Here is a 19,289-nt window from a genome sequence, read left to right as displayed (position 1 = left end):
CGAGATCCCTCCCCGCCCCTCCCCCGTTACTCCCCACGGACAGGCGCCATGCCATGAGGGGCCGGCTCTACTACACGGCCAAGGCTAAGAAGTACGGAAAGGTGATGATCAAAACCCACCCCTGCTCCCGCCTGTGCTTCTGCAAGTGCTGGACCTGCTTCAAAGAGGTAAGAGGCAAAGGCGTCCTGGGGCACAGCAGAGGAGGAGCTGGGGACTGCTCTGTCCAGGGCTCGGGCAGTGTCCCTCACCCGCACCCTTAGGGCCCAGGACCCATTCAGCCTGCTCCAATGCTATAGCGCCTTCTTCCCTTCCTTCCCGCCCGTCCTGCCTCCTTGTTGAGAATGTAGAGGAGCCGAAGCCTTTCTGGGCCACCTCCAGAGGGATCCGGGGAGGCTTTCTCTGGCCCACTTCTGCTCTTGGATGGGAGGATCCAAGAGAACATAGGAGGTTGCTATGCCTGCTGGGGCTCAGGCTTTCACAGAGATAGGACAGGAACATGTGAAGGCAGTGAGCTCCACCTTGTCACCTACCCACTGTGGCTAGAAGGCAGCCTCAAGACTCAAATACCTGGCTCAAGGCAGCCCCAAATTCTAGCCAGTCCAGAAAAAGAATCATCCCTCATTCCTGAAAATGCTGCAAACCCATTTTCCTGCTCTTCTGAAGTCTACTCTAAGTCCTAAAGCATCCCCTTACGCCCAGCTATGCCTCACTTTCCCCAGATCTAAGAGCACGGAGCTAATTTCAGAGTCTTAGCCTCTTCCTGTTCTAGAGTTGGGATCTTGGAGCCCATCTGGGGTCCTGAGCTCTTTGCCAAGCTTCAAAGGGAGCTGGGGATGGAAATGAGGCCTCAGACCCACCATCTCCTGGGCTACTGAGCGGAGAGAAGGCTCATGTACAGGCAAGGGTTTCCTGGAGCTCTGGCCTCTCCAGCTCTGAGGGCCACATCTCACGCCAGGTAGATGCAGAGCAATATTATAGTGAGCTGGAGGAGCAGCTGACTGATGAGTTCAATGCCGAGTTCAACCGTGTTCAGCTGAAACGTCTGGACCTGATCTTTGTCACCTTCCAGGACGCCAGGATGACGAAGCGGTGAGTGCAGGGCCAGCAGCTTGCTGTGCCCAGCCCAGCCTCAAGATTAGGCCTCTGCTTCTCTGAAACCATCCTCCTTTACCCTCATTTCAGCCAAAGGAAGGAGGAGAGCACCTCCCTCCAGTTTGCTATATCCTGACCTCCCCTCAACTCCTCCATGCTCCTCACGGGCAGCCGCCATCTTGCTTTCCAGAGCATGGCCACATCCATTTCCCCCCAGCTGCCAGGCTCGGCTTGTCCCCAGAGACGCCCAGGCCCTGGGCTCCTCATTCCCATATGTCCTTGCTTCAGCACGGAAGTGGTCAGGGTAACCTTTGAACTCTTGGTTCCTCTTCTGAGACAAGAATGATATCCATTTTCTCCCTCATTACACATCACCCCTCTCCTCACCAGTGACAGAGTCAGAATAGAGAAGCTCAGCGTGCTGTTTCTCCTCTTGTGCTGTAGGCCTCCCCTTATTCATAGTCTTACAGCCTCCTCTCTCCTCTGCCCCAGCCTCTGGCAGCCCCACTGTAGAGCAGGTCCACTGTGAAATGTTCTAGAAGTATCCTTAGCTCCTTAGCACTGGGTCAAGTAGATGAGAGCCCCAGAATGAGTCTCTTGATTGTGGGGTCCCACCTCTCCCTGGAGAAGCCTGATCATGCACCACACTTTGTGCTTGTCCACTGCCACCCTGCAAAGCAGCTGCGGGACAGCCTAGAATTTAGTCACAAATAATTGTGTGCAATTTTGTAAGTCACTTACACTCTCAAATTTTGTATTTTTCAAATGTGGTTACATATATCTTCCCTGTCCACCTCCCAGAGGGTTAAGAAAGATATATGTTCTATTTGGTGTGTGTGCTATATAAGACCGTACACCTGCATAAGACAATCCTGTTTATTTTCTGAGACACTGTCACTCAGTAGAGAGGAGCTGGGGTTTAATTACAGCAGAAGTGGGTTTAATTACAGCAGAAGTGTGAAAGATGGAGTTCCAAAACCAGCACCTGCCCCTCTTTGCTTCTGTCTGCAGGCACGTCAATTTAGTAATCTGTGCAATTGGGAGTGTATTAATTGCCAACTAGCACAGTGTCGGGTACCCAGAAAGAACTTAGTATTTGGTACTGATATTAAGATGAGGCTGAAATTAGTACCTCCCCGTCAACCTCAGAGAAAGAGCACGTTGTTGTACTGCCACTGCTAAGAGGCCCAGATATTAACTGAGACCTGTGTGGTCCCCTCCCTTCCTGGACAGTCCCTCCCTCTAATGCCGCTTTCCTCCAGCAACTAAGCCTTAGGAGCTGCCACCTCTAAGGTCCTGGGAGACCTATCTGAGGCTTCAAGGATCTGCAGGAAGTGATGAGCGCTTACCTGTGGGACCCTGGCATGAGATCCCTGTAAACCCGTCAGCCTCACCCCAGACTTCTGTCTCCTTCCCCCATCTCCGCAGCATCATGGACGATTACAAGTACATCCAGTGTGGTGTGTCCCCCCAACAGTCCTCAGTGACCACAATTGTCAAATCCTACCGCTGGAGGGTCGCCTTTGCCCCACACCCCAAAGACATTATTTGGTAAGCCCCCTCTGTGCATCCCCTCTCCTCTGAGCTCCTCTGAGACTGAAGAAGGCAACAGGATGTGGAAAGGAATCAAGGCCTCCTCTCCCACTTTGCTGCCCACTTACAGTCCCCACTGGGCTGGGCCGTGTCCCCTTCTGAGCACCACAGCCTCTGCTTACTCCCCAGCCCCCCCTCCACAAGTATGGAAGGCACCAACCCTTGGCGAAAACGTTTCTCCTGCAGAAAGAACCCAGATCTATTTTGTGGCTCACCCATGGGATATATTCAGAGCATTTACAAATGGTGTGATTGAGGGAAAGGTCCAAGGCCAGTTGCATGCAGGTCTGGGCCCATGGGGCTGCATTAGACCAGGGCAGCCTGAGCCCACAGCTGGCATGCAGGAAACAGCACGTGGGCTCTGTCTAAGGACCCACCCGGGGTCCTAAGTGCGGTCTGCTTCCTCCATCCCTCCCCAGGAAGCACCTGTCCGTCCGCCGCTTCCATTGGTGGGCCCGCTTTATCTCAATCAACACCTTCCTCTTCTTCCTGTTCTTCTTCCTCACCACACCTGCCATCATCATCAACACCATCGACATGTACAACGTCACCCGCCCCCTCGAGAAGCTGCAGGTGCTGCTCTGCTCAGGCCAGGGTGGGGCCCCAGGGAGGGGAAGGAAACACTCAGACGAGGATGGAATGAGGGGCCCATGGGGACACAACTCCAGAGCCCGTGCACCGCCAACATGGTGGAGATGGCAGCGGTGTAAATGGTGGGGTGGAGTTTCCTTTGTTTTAAAAGGGATGAATGCAGGTCTCTGCCCATCTTAGGGACTGGAACTGGAGAGCAGAGGGAGAGTGGGGCAGCTGCAGGCAGGCTCTGGGCTGAGTTTTGGGGCTTGGTTGGTCCAATCAAATGTGGGTTCGGACGGCTTAAGTCAGACCCCCCCTAGACCCTCTAGTGGTACAAAAGTTACAGCAGAGCGTGTGGCAAGTGTGACAGTTCTGTTCTCCCCATGTTCTCTAGAGCTGGGGTCCTTGGTTTCAGGTATAGGGTTGAGGGTGGAGAAGAGTGAGGTACGTTCCAACACAGCCTTCTGAGAGAAGTAGGACCCCAGACTTGTGTCCACATCCCTCACTTCCAGACACACCCACTCCACAGTGGGAGTGCTGGACCACACAGGAGCCATTCCTGAAGTCAGAGCATGCTTCATACTGACAGGAGGTTTCAGAGAATTTGAACTGGCCCCTTCCAAGTTCTACAGCCTCAGGCTGTTACATGGGCCTAGAGGGCCTCTTTCTATATTATCCCTATCTCTCTTCTATCAGCATGCACGTGTACACATGCTTCCACACACATACACACACACGCACACATACTTTTGTCCTCCTCTGTCATCTTCCCACTAAGCTCCAGGTAGGAGCTCCGTAGCAATCCCTGGGGATTCCTTTTTCCCATCCTTCCCCTTTGACCACTTCTCGCAGAACATCACATTAAAGATGGCATCATCTCCCAGAGGTATGAGGCAGCTGGCTCTGGCCTTAGGGTGAAGTCACTAGGGGTAGCCCAAGGCTGCCCCTCCAGTGACCTCAGCATAGAAGATCTAAGCCTGTTCAGGATGCCACTTGACCTTGGGGGTGCCAGCTTCTGCCTGCCCCCAGCCAAGCAGACCCCTGGTCAGGAAGGCGGGTAAGAAACACCAGGCCTTCTGTGCCGACTCAGGGAAACCAGGCCTGCTCTGGGACTGAGCTGGAGGAGAAGAGGCCAGGAGTGTGGGAGAAGGCAGGGGTGGCCTCGAAAGGGAAGGGGCCTTACTGCATTGATGTCTCTCTGCCCTCCTCTGCTCCGCCCTACAGAACCCGATAGTGACCCAGTTCTTCCCCTCCCTGATGCTCTGGGCCTTTACAGTGTCGCTGCCTCTGATCGTCTACCTCTCTGCCTTCCTCGAAGCCCACTGGACCAGGTGAGCTAGGGCCTCCTTTCCTAGGCCAGCTCTTCTCCCCAGCTCTTCCCTGCCTGCCACCTCCACCAAGCCTGCTGCTCAGATCCTCCCATCTGGCCTAGGGAACGGAAATTAATACCCAAAACCATCCCAAAAGAGGGGACCAGGTTGTCTCTGGGCCTCTGGCTTCAGGGATGCTGAGACAGGGCCACCATATAAGGGATATGGGGCCCAAAGCAGGCCTCCTTGGGCTGCTCACTCATCAGCCAGCTATGCCCTGAGCAGATGGAGCTGCGGGCAGAGATGCAGGCAGAGGGCAGAGGACGAGAGGGAGAAAGCAGGGCTTACGTGGAGGCTATGGGGAAGGCTGCTATGGCTGTAGCGAGGAGCCCATGAACTCAGCCTGACTGTAGACCCATGGAACCCACACAATGCCCACATTTTAAATAATCAGGAGCTAGCTCCCATTTGTTAGCCCTAATAATTCTATGGGGACTAATTGGATAGAAAGTATTTATTATATCCTGGGGCAGGTGGACCTGCTTTGGCCTGAAGACTATGTGGGTCTCAAAAGTTATTTCCTGCACCAAAAGTTCCTACCATCCTACCAAGCAGTAAACCAAGAGGTTTGTCCTAACAAATGCTTACTGGTCTTCCCTCTGGCCAAAGCAGGACTTATGTTGATTATTGAAACTCTGAAGGGATTCTGAGTATCCTTGGTAATGTCCTTTCAGCAGATACCGAGTATATGGTACCTGTCCTTCCCTTTCCTGTGCCCAGGGCAGGCATCACGAGTTAACCATGCTACTCTTTCCTGCTGCTCTCAGTCACGGCATGCCTCATAGGGCTCCACGGAGATGGCGTTGGGATGCTCTCTTAAACCAATGTTCTAGGCCAGGGCGCTGTCTCTCTCCTTCTCTTCATTCTGGAGTTTGACCTTTGGTTCTTATCATGTCTCGCTCACTGAATAAATCTCTCTGTGTGTTTCCTTTTAGATCAAGCCAGAATCTTATCATAGTGTACAAGTGCTACATCTTTCTGGTGTTCATGGTGGTCATTCTGCCCTCAATGGGACTGACCAGGTACCTCACCTCTAATTATCCCTCCTCTCTCAGCCAGGCTCACCCTAGAGGTGGAACCTCCTCTGTAGGCTGACCTGTGATTGCTGCAAATCCATTCCTCAAATGACAATCCAGCGCCTGTCCTGAGCCTAACATGTCCTAGGTCTCATGTGAACTCTCAGGTGTCAGCCATGACCTCTGCCCTCAGAGTTTATCATTGAACTGGAAGACAAGCCATCCCTCCCAGCTCACTGGCAGCCCAAGTTGGGGAAAATGCAGCCAAAGTGCAGTAGAAACTCAGACGAGGGAAAGAACATTGTGGGAGAAATGGCTTGGTGAAACTTTGCTAAAGGAAGTGGCCTTGAGCTGAAAAGCCAAAGGGTTAGGGGCAGGGGTGTCCCAGCATTAAGAAGGAAGAGAGGCAGTGTGGGTGGACTGGCCATATTAGGATGCAAGAGTCTTTGGGGCTTGGGCAAGGGTGGGTGGAAGGAGTGGAGACAGTCCAAGAAGAATTGCACCCCAGGCCTTAGCTCCTAGATTGATTAACGCAAAGGCTGGCCTTGTGCTTGCTTCTAGTTTGGATGTCTTTTTCCGCTGGCTCTTTGACATCTACTATCTGGAGCAGGCATCCATCAAGTTTCAGTGAGTACTCGAGGGCATGTTTCCGGTGGACTCCCAGTGTACACTGGGGCTGCTGTGGGTTCACACCAAGTGGATACATATGTCCTTTATTTGCTCACACAAGTAGCGATGAGTGCATGCAAACACTCTCATTAGGCAGCCTCTTAACCCTTCCTGTGGCAGAGATCCCTTTGGGAATCTGGTAAAGCACAGGGACCCTCTCCCTGAAGTTTTTGAAATAATTACAGATTTACAGGAAATTGTCCCCCAATAGTGTCCTGTGTACCCTTCATCCAGTTTCCCCCAATGATAACATCTTGCATAACTACAATACAATATCATAACCGGGAAACTGACATGGAAACAATCTACAGAGCTTATTCAGATTTCACCAGTTTTACATGTACTCTGAGTAAATGCCTTCAAATGCACAAAATACCTGGATTACAAAGAATACCAATTATACTGAAATGTAGTTATCAAATATTGTAAAAATAGAATTTGTAACACAATCTTTATAACACACTTAATAACAGGAGAAAGCGTTTTACATATAGGCAAGTTAAAGTTACATTTTATTGTTTTAGAGGCATCAATGTGAAAGCCGATGTTATTTAGCTGAAAAAAATAATATTATATTGGGGTAGGGAGGATCTTTTAACAAGGCAACATGTAGGTCGTATTGGACCTCCAGCCAATTTCATGTTTTTTTAGGATTATAGATGTTGAAAATACTAATTTTCAACGATCAGATATTGCAAATGACACACAAGTTTCCATAGCTTGCTCTATAGAGTAAGGACCAGAATTCTCCAAGTTTTCTGTAGTTTCTGCAAACTATAATTGTAATAAGTTGTTGTTTTTTTCCAAAATGAATGAGTTCATTTTGGGCTATTCAATATCTTGAATACAGTTTATATGTGAGAAAGAAAAGTATTATGAGTCCCTGACTCAACTCTGATGCCATCAAGAAAGAATAGCTTTTGAAGGACTTCTGAACTACGTCCAGGGCTCTCAGATTACTCTTTTCAAGGAAGTTGACAGAATTCTGTAGATGCCTGAGTCACCAATGTGAGAACAGGCAGCTTGGCCATTAGGTGGCTGAATGACTCCTTGAAGTTGGGCAGCTCCGTCTAATACTCGTCTGCAGAGAGGGAATTTTCAACCTTGTGTAGTTGAGCAGCGTGTCTGATAACTAGCATCATTTTGGAGTTGTGATGAGCACAAATGATATTGTAAGATGTCAGCAGTGACTGCAATGTGAATGAAAATACCTGATTTCAGTGGGTGACAGACCCACCACCATGGCTGACATTGCGGTGTTTTTTTGCCCACATTCTTAATTGAAGGAAATGCTAAATTGCAGATCGAGGGTAGTAGAAATAAAGATGTAATTTTTTTTCCCCATTCAAGGTCACAGACGCCCCCGCCCCTCCTCAGCCCAATTCTACTCGAGGACTCTCCAGGGGCTGTGGGTCCAGGTCAAACAGCCTGCTTTAGATCAAGCCAGCACACGCATCTCCTAACACATCCACACTGTATGGACATGAACCCCATCCTTGCTCTGAAGGGCGACTGTTAACTTAAATTGAGCTGGGAGCACAGATTATGAAACATATTCTCACCATCTCTACCTCCACCCCACCCCCTACCCCCACTCCCTTCGCTCTTTTCCTCTCTCTCTCTCCTCCCTCCTCCCAACACCTCTGCCTTTTCCTTTTCCTCCTTGGCTTCTGCTGCTGCCTTCCACTCTCCGCCATGCCCAGGTGTGTGTTCCTGCCAGACAATGGCGCCTTCTTCGTCAACTACGTGATCACAGCAGCTTTGATTGGCACAGGCATGGAACTGCTGCGCCTGGGGTCACTCTTCCTGTACAGCACCCGCCTCTTTTTCTCCAGGTCGGAGCCAGAGAGAGTCCACATCAGAAAGGTGAGGGCCAGGCCCTTCTCTAAGCACAGCCCTTAGTTTCCCTTGGGAGAGTGTCAGGAGGGGGGGCCTGCTGGAAGCACCAAGTGTGGGAGGCATGGTCAGGTGAGGTAGGTGCTTCTTAGACTCCGGGGTGGGAAGATAGGCTGCTTCCAGGCCTGAGCTGCCGACCAGCTCCCAGAGGACAGATAAGGAGCCACAGAAGTAGCCAGGCCAAGGGGGCCTGGCCACCTTAGGGTGACTCCTGCCTTCTGCCCCAGGACCAGGCCATAGACTTCCAGTATGGGCGAGAGTACGCATGGATGTTGAACGTCTTCAGTGTGGTGGTGGCGTACAGTATCACCTGCCCTGTCATTGTCCCTTTTGGTGAGTTATCCCTAAGGCACAGCCAGGGCTTCACACCCTCAGATGGGGAGGAGGAGTTGAGCCCCACAGCATCAGACCACCTCCTAGAGCAGGAGGAGAGCTGGGATAGCCTGTCAGCAGGCTGGGAGGTGTCAGGGCCAGGGCCAGGTCAGGGGGCTGAGGTTGCATGGCTGTTCACACAGGATGTTTGTTGACTGAATGCATGAGCGAATGATGCTTCACCAAACTGACAGAATAGGTCCTGGGGGCTCATGGGAAAACGATGGTCCCAAAGGTCGGCCCCATGGGGCTCCCGCAGCCTGTCCCCGGCCCTTGCTGCTCCAATGTGACAGGCCCCGACTCTGGCTTTTCAGTCCTTTGGGGGACTTGGGGCAGCATAAGCCCCAGCTGGGGAGCGCCACTGAGGGTGCCTCCCTGTCCGGGCCCCCAGGACTGCTGTACCTGTGCATGAAGCACATCACCGACCGCTATAACATGTACTACTCCTACGCCCCGACCAAGCTCAACGGGCAGATCCACATGGCCGCCGTCAAACAGGCCATCTTCGCGCCGCTGCTGGGTCTGTTCTGGATGCTCTTCTTCTCCATCCTACGGTTAGGTAGGCCCCGGCCTGCCGGCCATCCCCCCTCTGCCTGCCCCGCTGCTCCATCAAGCCCTCCACAGCAGCTCTGCGAAAGCTGAGAGCCAGAGGGCCAAGGTGCTGCTCGCTGAGCGTGGCCCAGCCCAGTGGCTTCTCTAGGCCTTAGGGGTTCACATCAGAGGCCAGACAGAACAGAACTTTGAAGGTAAGGGCTTGGGCCAGCAGTGTCCAAATTGGAGGCATTTCGGTTTACAACCCTGAGGGCAAGAAACATTATATTCCTTCATTGTAACTCAAGGCTGGCGGGAAATAAGATGTTAGCCCTCAGGCTCAATTCTCGTGACATTCCCGCTGGGATCCTGGTCTTATGAGTTGCCAGAAACCTGGGAACTGGGGAGGAGTCAGCGTCTGCCCCAGCAGCCAGCTTTTTCCTTGGCTGCAAGAAGCTGCTCTTCCTGTCCCCTCCGGCCAGAGACTAGAAAACCTCCCTGAAGCAAGAAGCTCACCCTGACCTCCCCGTCCTCCTTCCTGCCCACACCGTATTGATTCCTTTCTCCCCCCACACTGGCCTGACTTGAGGGACACTTGACCTTGACCTTCTCAGTGGCATGGGGGAGGGAAAGTCTCTATTTCTTTACTCTTTCTGTCACAGTGGCAGCTATAAACACTCAGCTCTCAGTCACTTGTGTGTATTACCTATTTGTTGCCACCCCCCAACCCCCAATTTCTTATCCCCCTAGGCTTTTCCTGCCACCTAGCAGATTCACTTTTTGGAATGCTTTTCTCTAAGTGTAAGGGAACACCTGTTTATTAGAAAAATAGAAAGATCAACATTTGAATGACCCATAACCTCACCTGGAGCCTGGTTGCTCCCAGACCTCATTCTGTGCACACATTTTGGGGAGGGGGCAAAGCCGGAGGGAGTTTATTGGCTTGTTACGACTTTTCAAAACGGTGATATTTGTTTTATAACATTTGGTCCTGTATCCTGAGTTTCTCCACTGACCATTATGTTCTGAGCCATCTCCTGTGTGATTAAAATACTGTTTGAGCACATGCCTTGTAATGGCTGCACTAAACTCTATCAGGGTTAGTCATTTCTCCATGGTTGGATATCAGTGTTGTTTACCATTTTTGCTACTATAAAAACATGATGCTAAGCATCGTTTTGCAGTTACCTCTGACTATAAAGACTGATTTTTAATATTTACGTAGTTAGGAAACTGCTATCCTAAAAAAGTTACTAAATAGCGCCAAGCAAAACACAGGTGACTGTTAAATTCTGGATTGCTTTTCAGTGCCATTCGCCTGGCTAAGTGCACGCTCACCAGGAAAGGTGTGGTCAGGGATCGTATGTGGGGGCAGCAGCACAAATGAGTAACTCAAAGCTACTTCCCAGAGACTGTGATGTGGGAGGTAACTGATGGGTGGAGGACATGTTTAATGGGCATTTAAGTGGGTACTTAAGTCAATTAAATGTTTTTCATGGGACCCACAAGATGCCAAGTTCTAAATGGCCAAATAGCACCAAGGCGTGATGTCGTTGTGTCAGGCTCATTGACTCCAGTTGTTAGGAGGGAAAATGGGCAAGAGCCTCTCTGCTGCAGGCTTGAAGCCCCTACAGAGGTACTGAGTGGAGCCCAAGCATCTGTCAGTTTAGGTGGCATCTCAGCTGGCAGACGCCTGACCACAGCTCCGGTCCTCGAGCACTGAGCCCCTTTTCTTCTCATTGGCAGGTTCCCTCCACAGCATCACCATCTTTTCCCTTACTACTCTTATCATTTCCATGATAATTGCCTTCCTGGGCACTCTTCTGGGGAAGTTTCGGAAGGTACCTGACTATAAGGTGAGTTGCCAGCCTGCTTTTCCTGCACTGGTTCTCCCCTGTTCCTGTGGGACACAGCTCTAGGATACCCTCCTGACCTGGGCATTCCCAGCACCACAGAGATGAAAGGTTCTAGACTTTCTCTCTGATTACGGACTGTACAAACTCTGTGTGTGTGTGCATGCACCTTGCCTTGGCCCAGGCACTAGCCCCCTCACGGGATGGGGATATTTAGAAGACAACAAACTGTCCTTTCCTCTTCTCTCCTCTGACACCTCCTCTGAACAGCAGCCTGCTGGCCCATGCCTCCTACCATGTGAGCCTGTCCAGCCACTGAGCTATGAGCACCATTCCAAGGGATGGAGGGCTGAGAGAGAGGCTGGAGTGAAGGATGGGGGTGGGGGAGGTGGTAAAGGATGATGACCTGGGGACAGGGCATAGTCATCGTCTCACTTTTAGAAGTCCCAGGATATTGACCTAGAGGCTGTCTGGGGGGGAGCCTGGCTTTCTGGGTTCCGTGACTCCTTCGGCTCCGTGCGGCTGGGGCCCAGCCTCGTCATTAGAGAAGGGAGTCCGTCCATGCCCATGGACAGCCCTGCCAATGGTGCTGTGTGCTCTAGCTCAGCATGTCCCAAAGGGAGGTGTCTGTACAGTCGACGGGAAGGATTCCCAGTGGGTGAAAACATTACCTTTTGTTTTTCATGGTTGCACATTTATTTTTCCATTAGTTCTTATTTATTCATTTTTCTGTTATAGCAACAACACTGGTTTTCTGTTTGTAACAGTGAATTGTTTCCTTTTTAAATTAATTTATATAAGGAAAAGAAAGTTGGTTGATTTAAAGTACTAGCATCCAGCTGAGTCAGAGGAGGAGCTTCTTGGAAAAGGCTCCTCTCGCTTCTAGTGACCACATCATATCTGGGACCGTGGGCACAGACCCCCACTGCCCTTTCCACCTAGCCCCCTCCTCCCTTCCCTGGCCCAAGTGCCATGCTAGTGAAGGAGTGAGTGCATGATGCCTCTGGCTCTGTCTTCCCAATACAATGGTGCCATGGGATCTGGTTGCCCAAGTGTCCACTCTGGAGAAGGACGGTGGCAGGGGACTAGACCATAGTGGTTTAGGACTCATTCCACATAGCGAGGGGAAATCCTGGGAGGAAAGAAGAGTGAGTCGAAGTCAAGGCATTTCCTAGACTCAAAGCAAGATCCTCTTGGAACCCCAATCCCAACTTTGCTTACTTCCCCCATTATGGTTCCTTGAGAATGGAACATTCCAGAAGCATTCCCTAGCATCCCAGTCCTCTCTCTGTCCCCCTGAGCTTTAGCCCTGCCACCTGGGCTGCAGTTCTAGACATCCAGAAGATCATTTGAGTTAAGGCTGAGTTAATAAGCCCAGGTGCAGGGTGCACTCTCCTCTGAATGAGGTACAGGAGGGGGCAAAGGGCAGATACCCCCATTCTGAGACCCTTCACGTTTCTCCCCACTGTTGCAGCACGAGGAGACAATGGAAACCGTGTTTGACATGGAGCCAAGCAGCACCTCCTCCACGCCCACCTCCCTTGTGAGTCAGTGCCTTCACCCTGGGGGACAGGTGGGAGGGGGTGCCTACAGGGGTGGGTTACTCCAGCAGCATTGTGGGGACACCAACGTTCAGTGCTCACCCTGGGTGCTGGGGAGGAGATGGGGCCCCCTTGGGCTCCCTTCCTCTGACACAGCAGGACTTGGCCCAGGTCAAATTGCTGCCGTGGCCCTGGCTGAAGATCTGGAAAGATAGAAGATCCAAAGTTTACTCGGCGTTCCATAAAAGGAACTCAGAGAGGAAGAGAAAGGTCAGGGAGAACCCAGCCACAGCAAGCTCAGTCGTATAGACGCAGGGACGTGCTGGGGCTCGGCCTCAGGAACACAGGCTGCCTCCAAGGGCACAGGTGCCAGGCAGCGCGGCACAGACAGAGCTGCAGGAAGCTATTGGAGGTCTGCACTGAATGGTAAGGCCAGAGTGGCACTAGATAAGTGAGCCCATTGGCATGTGAAGAGACCAGGCCAGACGCAGAGTGCAGGGCCCAGCAGACTGGATGTTGGCTCCCATGCTGTGGCTCGGCCTGTGGGGGTATGAGCACTGGCCCACATCCTAGCTCCAAGCACAGATATAGGGCCACCGATGTGTCCACTGAGCTGGGGACTGGTTGGCCCATGTCCATAGCCTGGGCGCCTTGGAGGAGCACTGAAGAGGGCACGCGGAGAAGGCTTCCCGGAGGAGGGAGCATCTAGTCCGACCCCAGGAATGGGAGTAGGGGTTGCCAAGTGGAATAGGGTGTGGGGGAAGAGCATTGGAGGGAGAGGATCAGCCTGTGCAAAGGCCCAGAAGGACAATCAGGAGCATTGGCAGAACCAAAGGCAGCCTGATGGAAATGCAGAGTGGCGGGCAGGGCCCGGTGGGAGAGCGGGTGCTTCCGTTGTGGCAGAGTTAGGTTCAAATACAGAGACACAACAGCGCTGGAAATGCCCACTCCCAGACCACAGAGCTACAGGTCTGCCTCACATTTAAAAAACAACAAACCTGCATAGGTGGACAAATTGTCTCTGGGGGTGGCAGGGGAGGAGGAGCTTCAGCACTGGAAAGAGGAGGAGCTTTCCAGTCAGGAAAGTCTCTCTTCACTGAGCATCTCCCCCGGGGCCCTTCCAAGGTGACCCTTTTCAAACATTATTAGCAACGGGTTATTGAAATTTTCTTAGGAACTTGACGCTGGGCCATTCTCGTTCTTGATCTTTATGATAAGCCCACATAGTAGGTGTTTTCATTCTGATTCTACAGATGGGGAAACTGAATCTCAAAAAGGTCAATTTAGACCCGAGGGTACTACTAAGCAGGGAAGTGACAGAACAAAGTTTGAACCAGGTCTGTCTGACTCTAAAACCCGAGTTTGCTGGAATTGGTTTTTTTAATCTTTCATTATTACAGCAATGGTATATGAACACTGTAAATATCATGGGGAAAAAAACAGATGAGCAAAAATAAGAAAATAAAAATTATATATTCTTACCACCCAGAGATGACCACTGATACCTCAGTGTATATTCTTCCAGATATATACTGAGGGTGCCAAAAAAATGTACACAAGTGGACACTGGTCAGCGTTGCTCAAGCAGTAGTTTGCCGTAATCAGAAGTGTCTGGAAGCTGATGGTAACCACTTCGAGCCCCTCTTGTAATTGCAGAAGTCAAATGTGACTTGTATTCATCTTTTGTTACCAGTATATACTGAGTCTTACAATTTTATTAGTTTTCCTCTCTTAAAATGTGTATACTTTTTTTGGCACCTCTGTATAAATAATTTTTGCTAAAATGAAATAATCCTGCATACAGTTTTATAACCCGTATTTTTTGTTAACAATCTCCATCTTTCCATATATATACATTTTTACCTGTTCGAATACCCAGTCCATATTCAAATTGTCCTAAGTGTTGCAGAAATATCTTTTATAGCTTGTCCAAAGCAAGATCCAGTCCAGTCTCTGTGCTACATTAACCTGGCACTTGTGCCTGTCTCTTTAATTCTAGCACCATCTCTTTCTAATGACTTGTTAGAGAGACCAAGCCAGTAGGCCTGCAGAATGTCCCACCTTCTGGGTTTTTCTGTTTCTTCGTGACATCTTACAGCAGATTCCACTACCTCCTGTGTTTCCTAAAAATTGGAAGTTAGATCCAAAGGCTTGATAGATTGAAGTTCAATACTAGGTGCTAGACCACATTACAGTTTAACGCCATGCATCCCATCAGGAGATACATAATATCCTGTTCAGTCCCGTTAATGATGCTAAAGTGACTCCCTGATGAGCAGCTGACAGCTGGCTTCTTCCATTGTTCAGTTACAATTTTCTCTTTATGACTAAAAGGTCATCTAAGGGATTTACTTTGGTGTTATGCAAATGTCTAGATTCTTCTGCAGGAAAATTGTTCCCTCATCAACTAGGGCTGTTTGGTTTCACTGAAATGACTTCCTACAGGAAAGGTTTAGTTCTATCCCACAATCTTTTCAAAATAAGGAGTTGGTTTAAAAGCCACTTCGTAGGATGACAAACAGCTCTATCCCCCGTACTTCCTGTGTTTCTCTATTACCTCCCCACCCCCAACCCAGGCTTTCCTGGGACCATTCCTAGATTTAACAGGTCACATGTCCAAGACCTCAGACAGTAGTCTCAGTTTCAAATCCTGATTCACAGGCTAACCAGTGACACAGCCTGAGGGAGTCGTGGATGCGCCTCTGAAGCTGTATTAAAAAGTGCATTCGCTCAGGAATGGGGGGGATCTCTCCAGACCCTACCGTCGGGGAACCTAATATCATGTACCCCTGGGTTCAGTCTGACCTGGAACCCAGAATGAATGACATGTGTGAAGGAACAGTGGACCAGGAGTTAGGAGACCTGTACTAAAGAGCCCTGCGAGCTCGTAATGCTCATTAAATGACCAAGAGCAACGGGGCAGGTGGGATGGCCAGGCCTCGGGGTGCAGGTGAAGGAGGAAGGATCGTGGCTTGGAGGGGCAGAGCTCCGGGGGTAAGGTGTAAGGGGAAAGGGTATGCCCAGAGCCTTGCCCCAGATGTGACCTCACCCCGATCTCCCCTCTCTGTCCCCATCAGCTGTATGTGGCCACCGTGCTGCAAGAGCCAGAGATGAACCTGACCCCAGCCTCTTCCCCAGCCCGGCACACCTACGGCACCATGAACAGAGAGCCAGAAGCGGGAGAAGAGGAAAGCAGTGTGAGGGGCTTTGCAAGGGAGCGGGATCCGGCCCAGTTCCAAGAAGGCCTGGAACTGGAGGGCCAGAGCCAGTATCACTGACGAGCACCTGAGGCCTCCACCTGGCAACTCCAGCCAGGAGTGGCGGCCAGGGCAGGTCCTACACCTCCCCACTACTTCTGCTGACTTTGGAAAGGCCCAGCGTAGCCATCTGCTACCCTGGCCATTGGCTGTGTGGAGGCCCCGACCTGCTGACCAGCTAGAACGGGAGGTGCTAGGCAATGCAGAGGGACCCCAGGATGGCAAGCACCATGTCTTGGGAGAGGTGGCTGAAGCCCTGGGCACAGAGACTGAATGCTGGGGGGACCTTCCTGGGGTCCAGATGGAGGTGTGCATAAGGGAGGAGGCAGAAAGAAGCCCACCGAAGACTCTCCAGGGGCTTCTCCACCCTTCCACCAGCTGCCCTACTAAGGAGCTTCTGCTGCTGCTCTGCCCCCCCCTCACCCTACTCCTGGCCCATCCCTCCCCTGCAATCTGAGGAAGCAAAGGTATGTGTGCTGGGCCTTGTTAACAGGACAGGTGACTACCTCATCCAGGTTTCCCTGCATGGGGGTCTGCAAAGAGAGAGTTTCTTCCCCCCTCCCCACCGGAGCAAGGGGCAGCTAGGACCCTAGACCTGAGAGGCAGTGACGGAGGCCCTTCCTGTTCCTGTGACCCTTAACAATTGTCCCCAGGAGCAGCAGGGTAGAGACCCTTGTCCTTTGTATTCTTGTAAAGGTAGCTGGGGCATGGTCACTCGGGGCTCATTAAATGGACCTGTGTGCATTATGATGAAGGCAAACCTCGGATGATTGCTCTGAGGTGGGAGGGACAGAGGCGGCATTCACAGAGGGCGTCTTCTCCCAAAACGTCGGGTGGTGGGAAATCACCACACCTCCTCAAGCCCCAGGGCCTAATGAGAGGAACCGCAAGGCCAAGGAGTGGCCACTGAGAGCTGCTCCTGCCTCATACCCACGTGAGTGCCTGGGCCCCCAGCATGGCCAAGGTGGGCAGCAGCTTAGGGTAAGACATCCATGCCTCAAACTGAAAGCAATGGCCATTCCCTGGCTTCCAAGTCGGACCTTTCTCTCCTCTCTTGCACTCCGGACTGAAGACCACTCAAGTGGTCTCCAGGGTGGTCGTGACTCAGACCCTGTGGATACCCTGCCATGGGTGGGGTGGGGGCTGTATTCTCCACAAAGAAGCCCTTTCTAGTGGAATAGGCTGCCCTTCCATGGCTGCCACCACCTGAGGCCTGGATGAGTCAAATCCTGAGAAGGAACAATGCTGGGGACATCCAGCACCTTTGCCCCAGAAAGGGGGTGTAGGCCTCTGCCTCTGGGGACAGGCCCCCATTAGGACCACCGGGCACCCCAGCAAAGGAGGACATGGAGAAGGGCCAGCTGGGGCCTCCGGGGACCAGAATGAGCCAAGCTGAATGGGGTCTGCATGCTCTAGAACTCTCCTGAGCTCCTTCCTCCAAAGGTCAAGGTCCCTGCAGCTAAGCTGCTAAAGGTGGGCCCCAGGCTCACAACACCTGAGTGTATTAGCACATGGATGCCCCTGAACTCAGATCACCTGGGCCTCACCCCTGCTCCTTCCTTGCCCACATCCCAGCTCCAGAAGTTCCCAGCTTCACCCCACAGGGGAAATGCTGCTCAGAGGGCACACGTTGCCGTACCCCCAGATTTTGGCTTGAAGGATCTTATCAGAGAGCATGAGTCTGCTAGAGAGGAGGCAATCTCTCCCCCTCCTGGCCCAGCTGGGAATAAGGAGGGAATTATACCCGTCATCCCTCATAAATCCCCACAGGATGCCCAGGACCTCCTCTCCTAGCATTTCATGAGCCAACAAGGAGACAGGTCCTTCCCAGAGTAGGGTGGTCAGGGCTGCAGCAGGGAGCTCCAGGCCCCGCCTGACCCCCAGAGTGCCCTGTTGTGTGTGTGGGCGGGGGAGGGGTTCTTGCCAGAAGCTGTCCTGTGGGCCCTCCTTCACTGGGCACTACCTGCTGGCACCTACCTCTAATCTCTGCAGCCCCGGCTGCATTGTTCCTGCTGCTTCCACTTCCACCGTTGTCCCTCCTCTCTCCTCCCGCTGCCCACCCGGCAGCCTGTGGAAGCTGCATATGGAAAGGGTCCCAGCAGATGACATGGCAGCATGCCTGAGGGCTTCCCCTTCGGAATTTGGGCCAAGTGCAATTCAGTTCTGAGAGAATGCGTGCGAATGTTGGGAAAGTTCCAGAATCCACTCACTTCTCTACTCTTCCTGGAGACCCAGGCAACTGGCAGGGCTCCACCATAGCCACTCGACCATCTCTGGTCACTGTGGGGGTGTAAGGGGAGGCAGGCTTGGGCTCCTTACCTACCACATCCAGGCACCGGCCCTCCAGCCTGCTCTCTCGGCCCACACCTGCCTCACACATTGGCCTCCATCCTACTCCCCTGGCCCACCTCCCAGCTGCCTCTCCCCCATCTGTCCACTGAAGCACCCCCTCTCAGATTTGATCCATTCTGGAGGGAGCTGGCTCTGCAGTGGGGGGACCTGGTACTACCTAGAGCCCTCGAGAAGCGCCCCGTGGGCCTAGAGCAGCTCCACACCTGCCTGCTTCAGACACTTCTGGAAGCAAAGTACCTGTCAGCAGCATTGCGTCCTCTGGGGCCCCAAGTGGGAGGTTTGGACTTCCCTTGGCTACCACCACTAAAGGAATGTGCCAGAATGTCGAACCTTCTTGTTATTAATGCTATGACTGTGCCTTGAATAAACAATGCCCCCAACCTCTGCTGCAGCCTGTGCTTCTGTATCTGGACCCGCCCAGCAGGGCCTTCCTTCCACCTGGAAGGAGCCAGAGCTGCTAAGGGCTGAATCTCCCTGAGGTCACTGTACAGAAACCCCACACCTTAAGGCTTTGGCCCCTGGGGCTAGAGCTGCCCCTCATGGGGTCCTCTCACCCCTGAGGACTTCCATGGCCCTGGTTCACACACAGGAAGGCCTGGAAAGTGCTGCCTGGTCTGCTGGAGGACAAGAAGTGAATTGTCGTGCGGGAGACCCTGCTCGCTGCGCCATTTGTCATGCGGGGCGGCCTGCGGGGTCTCTGGTCCCGCTCCCCCCATAAGAACGCAGGACATGGTGAGGCCAAAAAGGAACACCCACGGAGCCATAGGTAGGGGAGTCATACCACTATAGTCTTGCTGGCGGCTGGGTTGGAGACACAGGAAACAGGAGCCACACTATTCACAACCTGCCGTGCTAAATGCAATCCGTGCTTGCTAGCTCAGCCACCATCTTCTTGCTAGCCCCCATTTTCTGCTAGCGTAGCCACGGCAGTTATATTAGTGGCCAATGGCTCACTGGTTACAGCTGACGTCCAACTAGCCACAGCTGATGGCCATGCAATCACAGTTGATGGCCATTTACTACCTGAGCCAGCACCTTTCCACGTGAGGCCTAGAGCCTGGAAACTGCTTTCTGGGGCTCTGTCCCCACACTCCATACCTCCAGGCTCTCGCCTCACAATCTACGCGACAAGTGTCTTCCGCGAGGGGCCCTGTGCGAGGAGCCTGGAGGTGAA

At 52.3% G+C, this 19,289-nt stretch overlaps 1 protein-coding gene across 14 annotated transcripts in view; it reads left to right on the top strand.

Annotated features, from left to right (window-relative positions):
* TMEM63C (transmembrane protein 63C) overlaps positions 1-18,500 on the top strand; it is a 113,636-nt gene extending 95,136 nt beyond the window's left edge. For all 14 annotated transcript variants that reach the window (XM_074327160.1, XM_074327159.1, XM_074327154.1 and 11 more), the window contains 13 exons: positions 44-167; positions 956-1,089; positions 2,521-2,643; positions 3,105-3,258; positions 4,483-4,589; positions 5,564-5,650; positions 6,206-6,271; positions 8,017-8,179; positions 8,437-8,542; positions 8,973-9,140; positions 10,859-10,968; positions 12,440-12,508; positions 15,584-18,500. In XM_074327160.1, the coding sequence (XP_074183261.1) occupies positions 44-167; positions 956-1,089; positions 2,521-2,643; positions 3,105-3,258; positions 4,483-4,589; positions 5,564-5,650; positions 6,206-6,271; positions 8,017-8,179; positions 8,437-8,542; positions 8,973-9,140; positions 10,859-10,968; positions 12,440-12,508; positions 15,584-15,784 (1,612 nt within the window). In that variant the 3' untranslated portion in view covers positions 15,785-18,500. The remainder of the gene's footprint in view (positions 1-43; positions 168-955; positions 1,090-2,520; positions 2,644-3,104; positions 3,259-4,482; positions 4,590-5,563; positions 5,651-6,205; positions 6,272-8,016; positions 8,180-8,436; positions 8,543-8,972; positions 9,141-10,858; positions 10,969-12,439; positions 12,509-15,583) is intronic.
* Positions 18,501-19,289: the final 789 nt, after the last annotated feature.

Source organism: Rhinolophus sinicus, linkage group LG03 (genome assembly GCF_036562045.2).
Source record: "Rhinolophus sinicus isolate RSC01 linkage group LG03, ASM3656204v1, whole genome shotgun sequence".
Lineage (NCBI taxonomy): Eukaryota > Metazoa > Chordata > Mammalia > Chiroptera > Rhinolophidae > Rhinolophus > Rhinolophus sinicus.
Note: the sequence above shows the minus strand (reverse complement) of the source record. Positions and strands in the feature narration are given on the sequence as shown.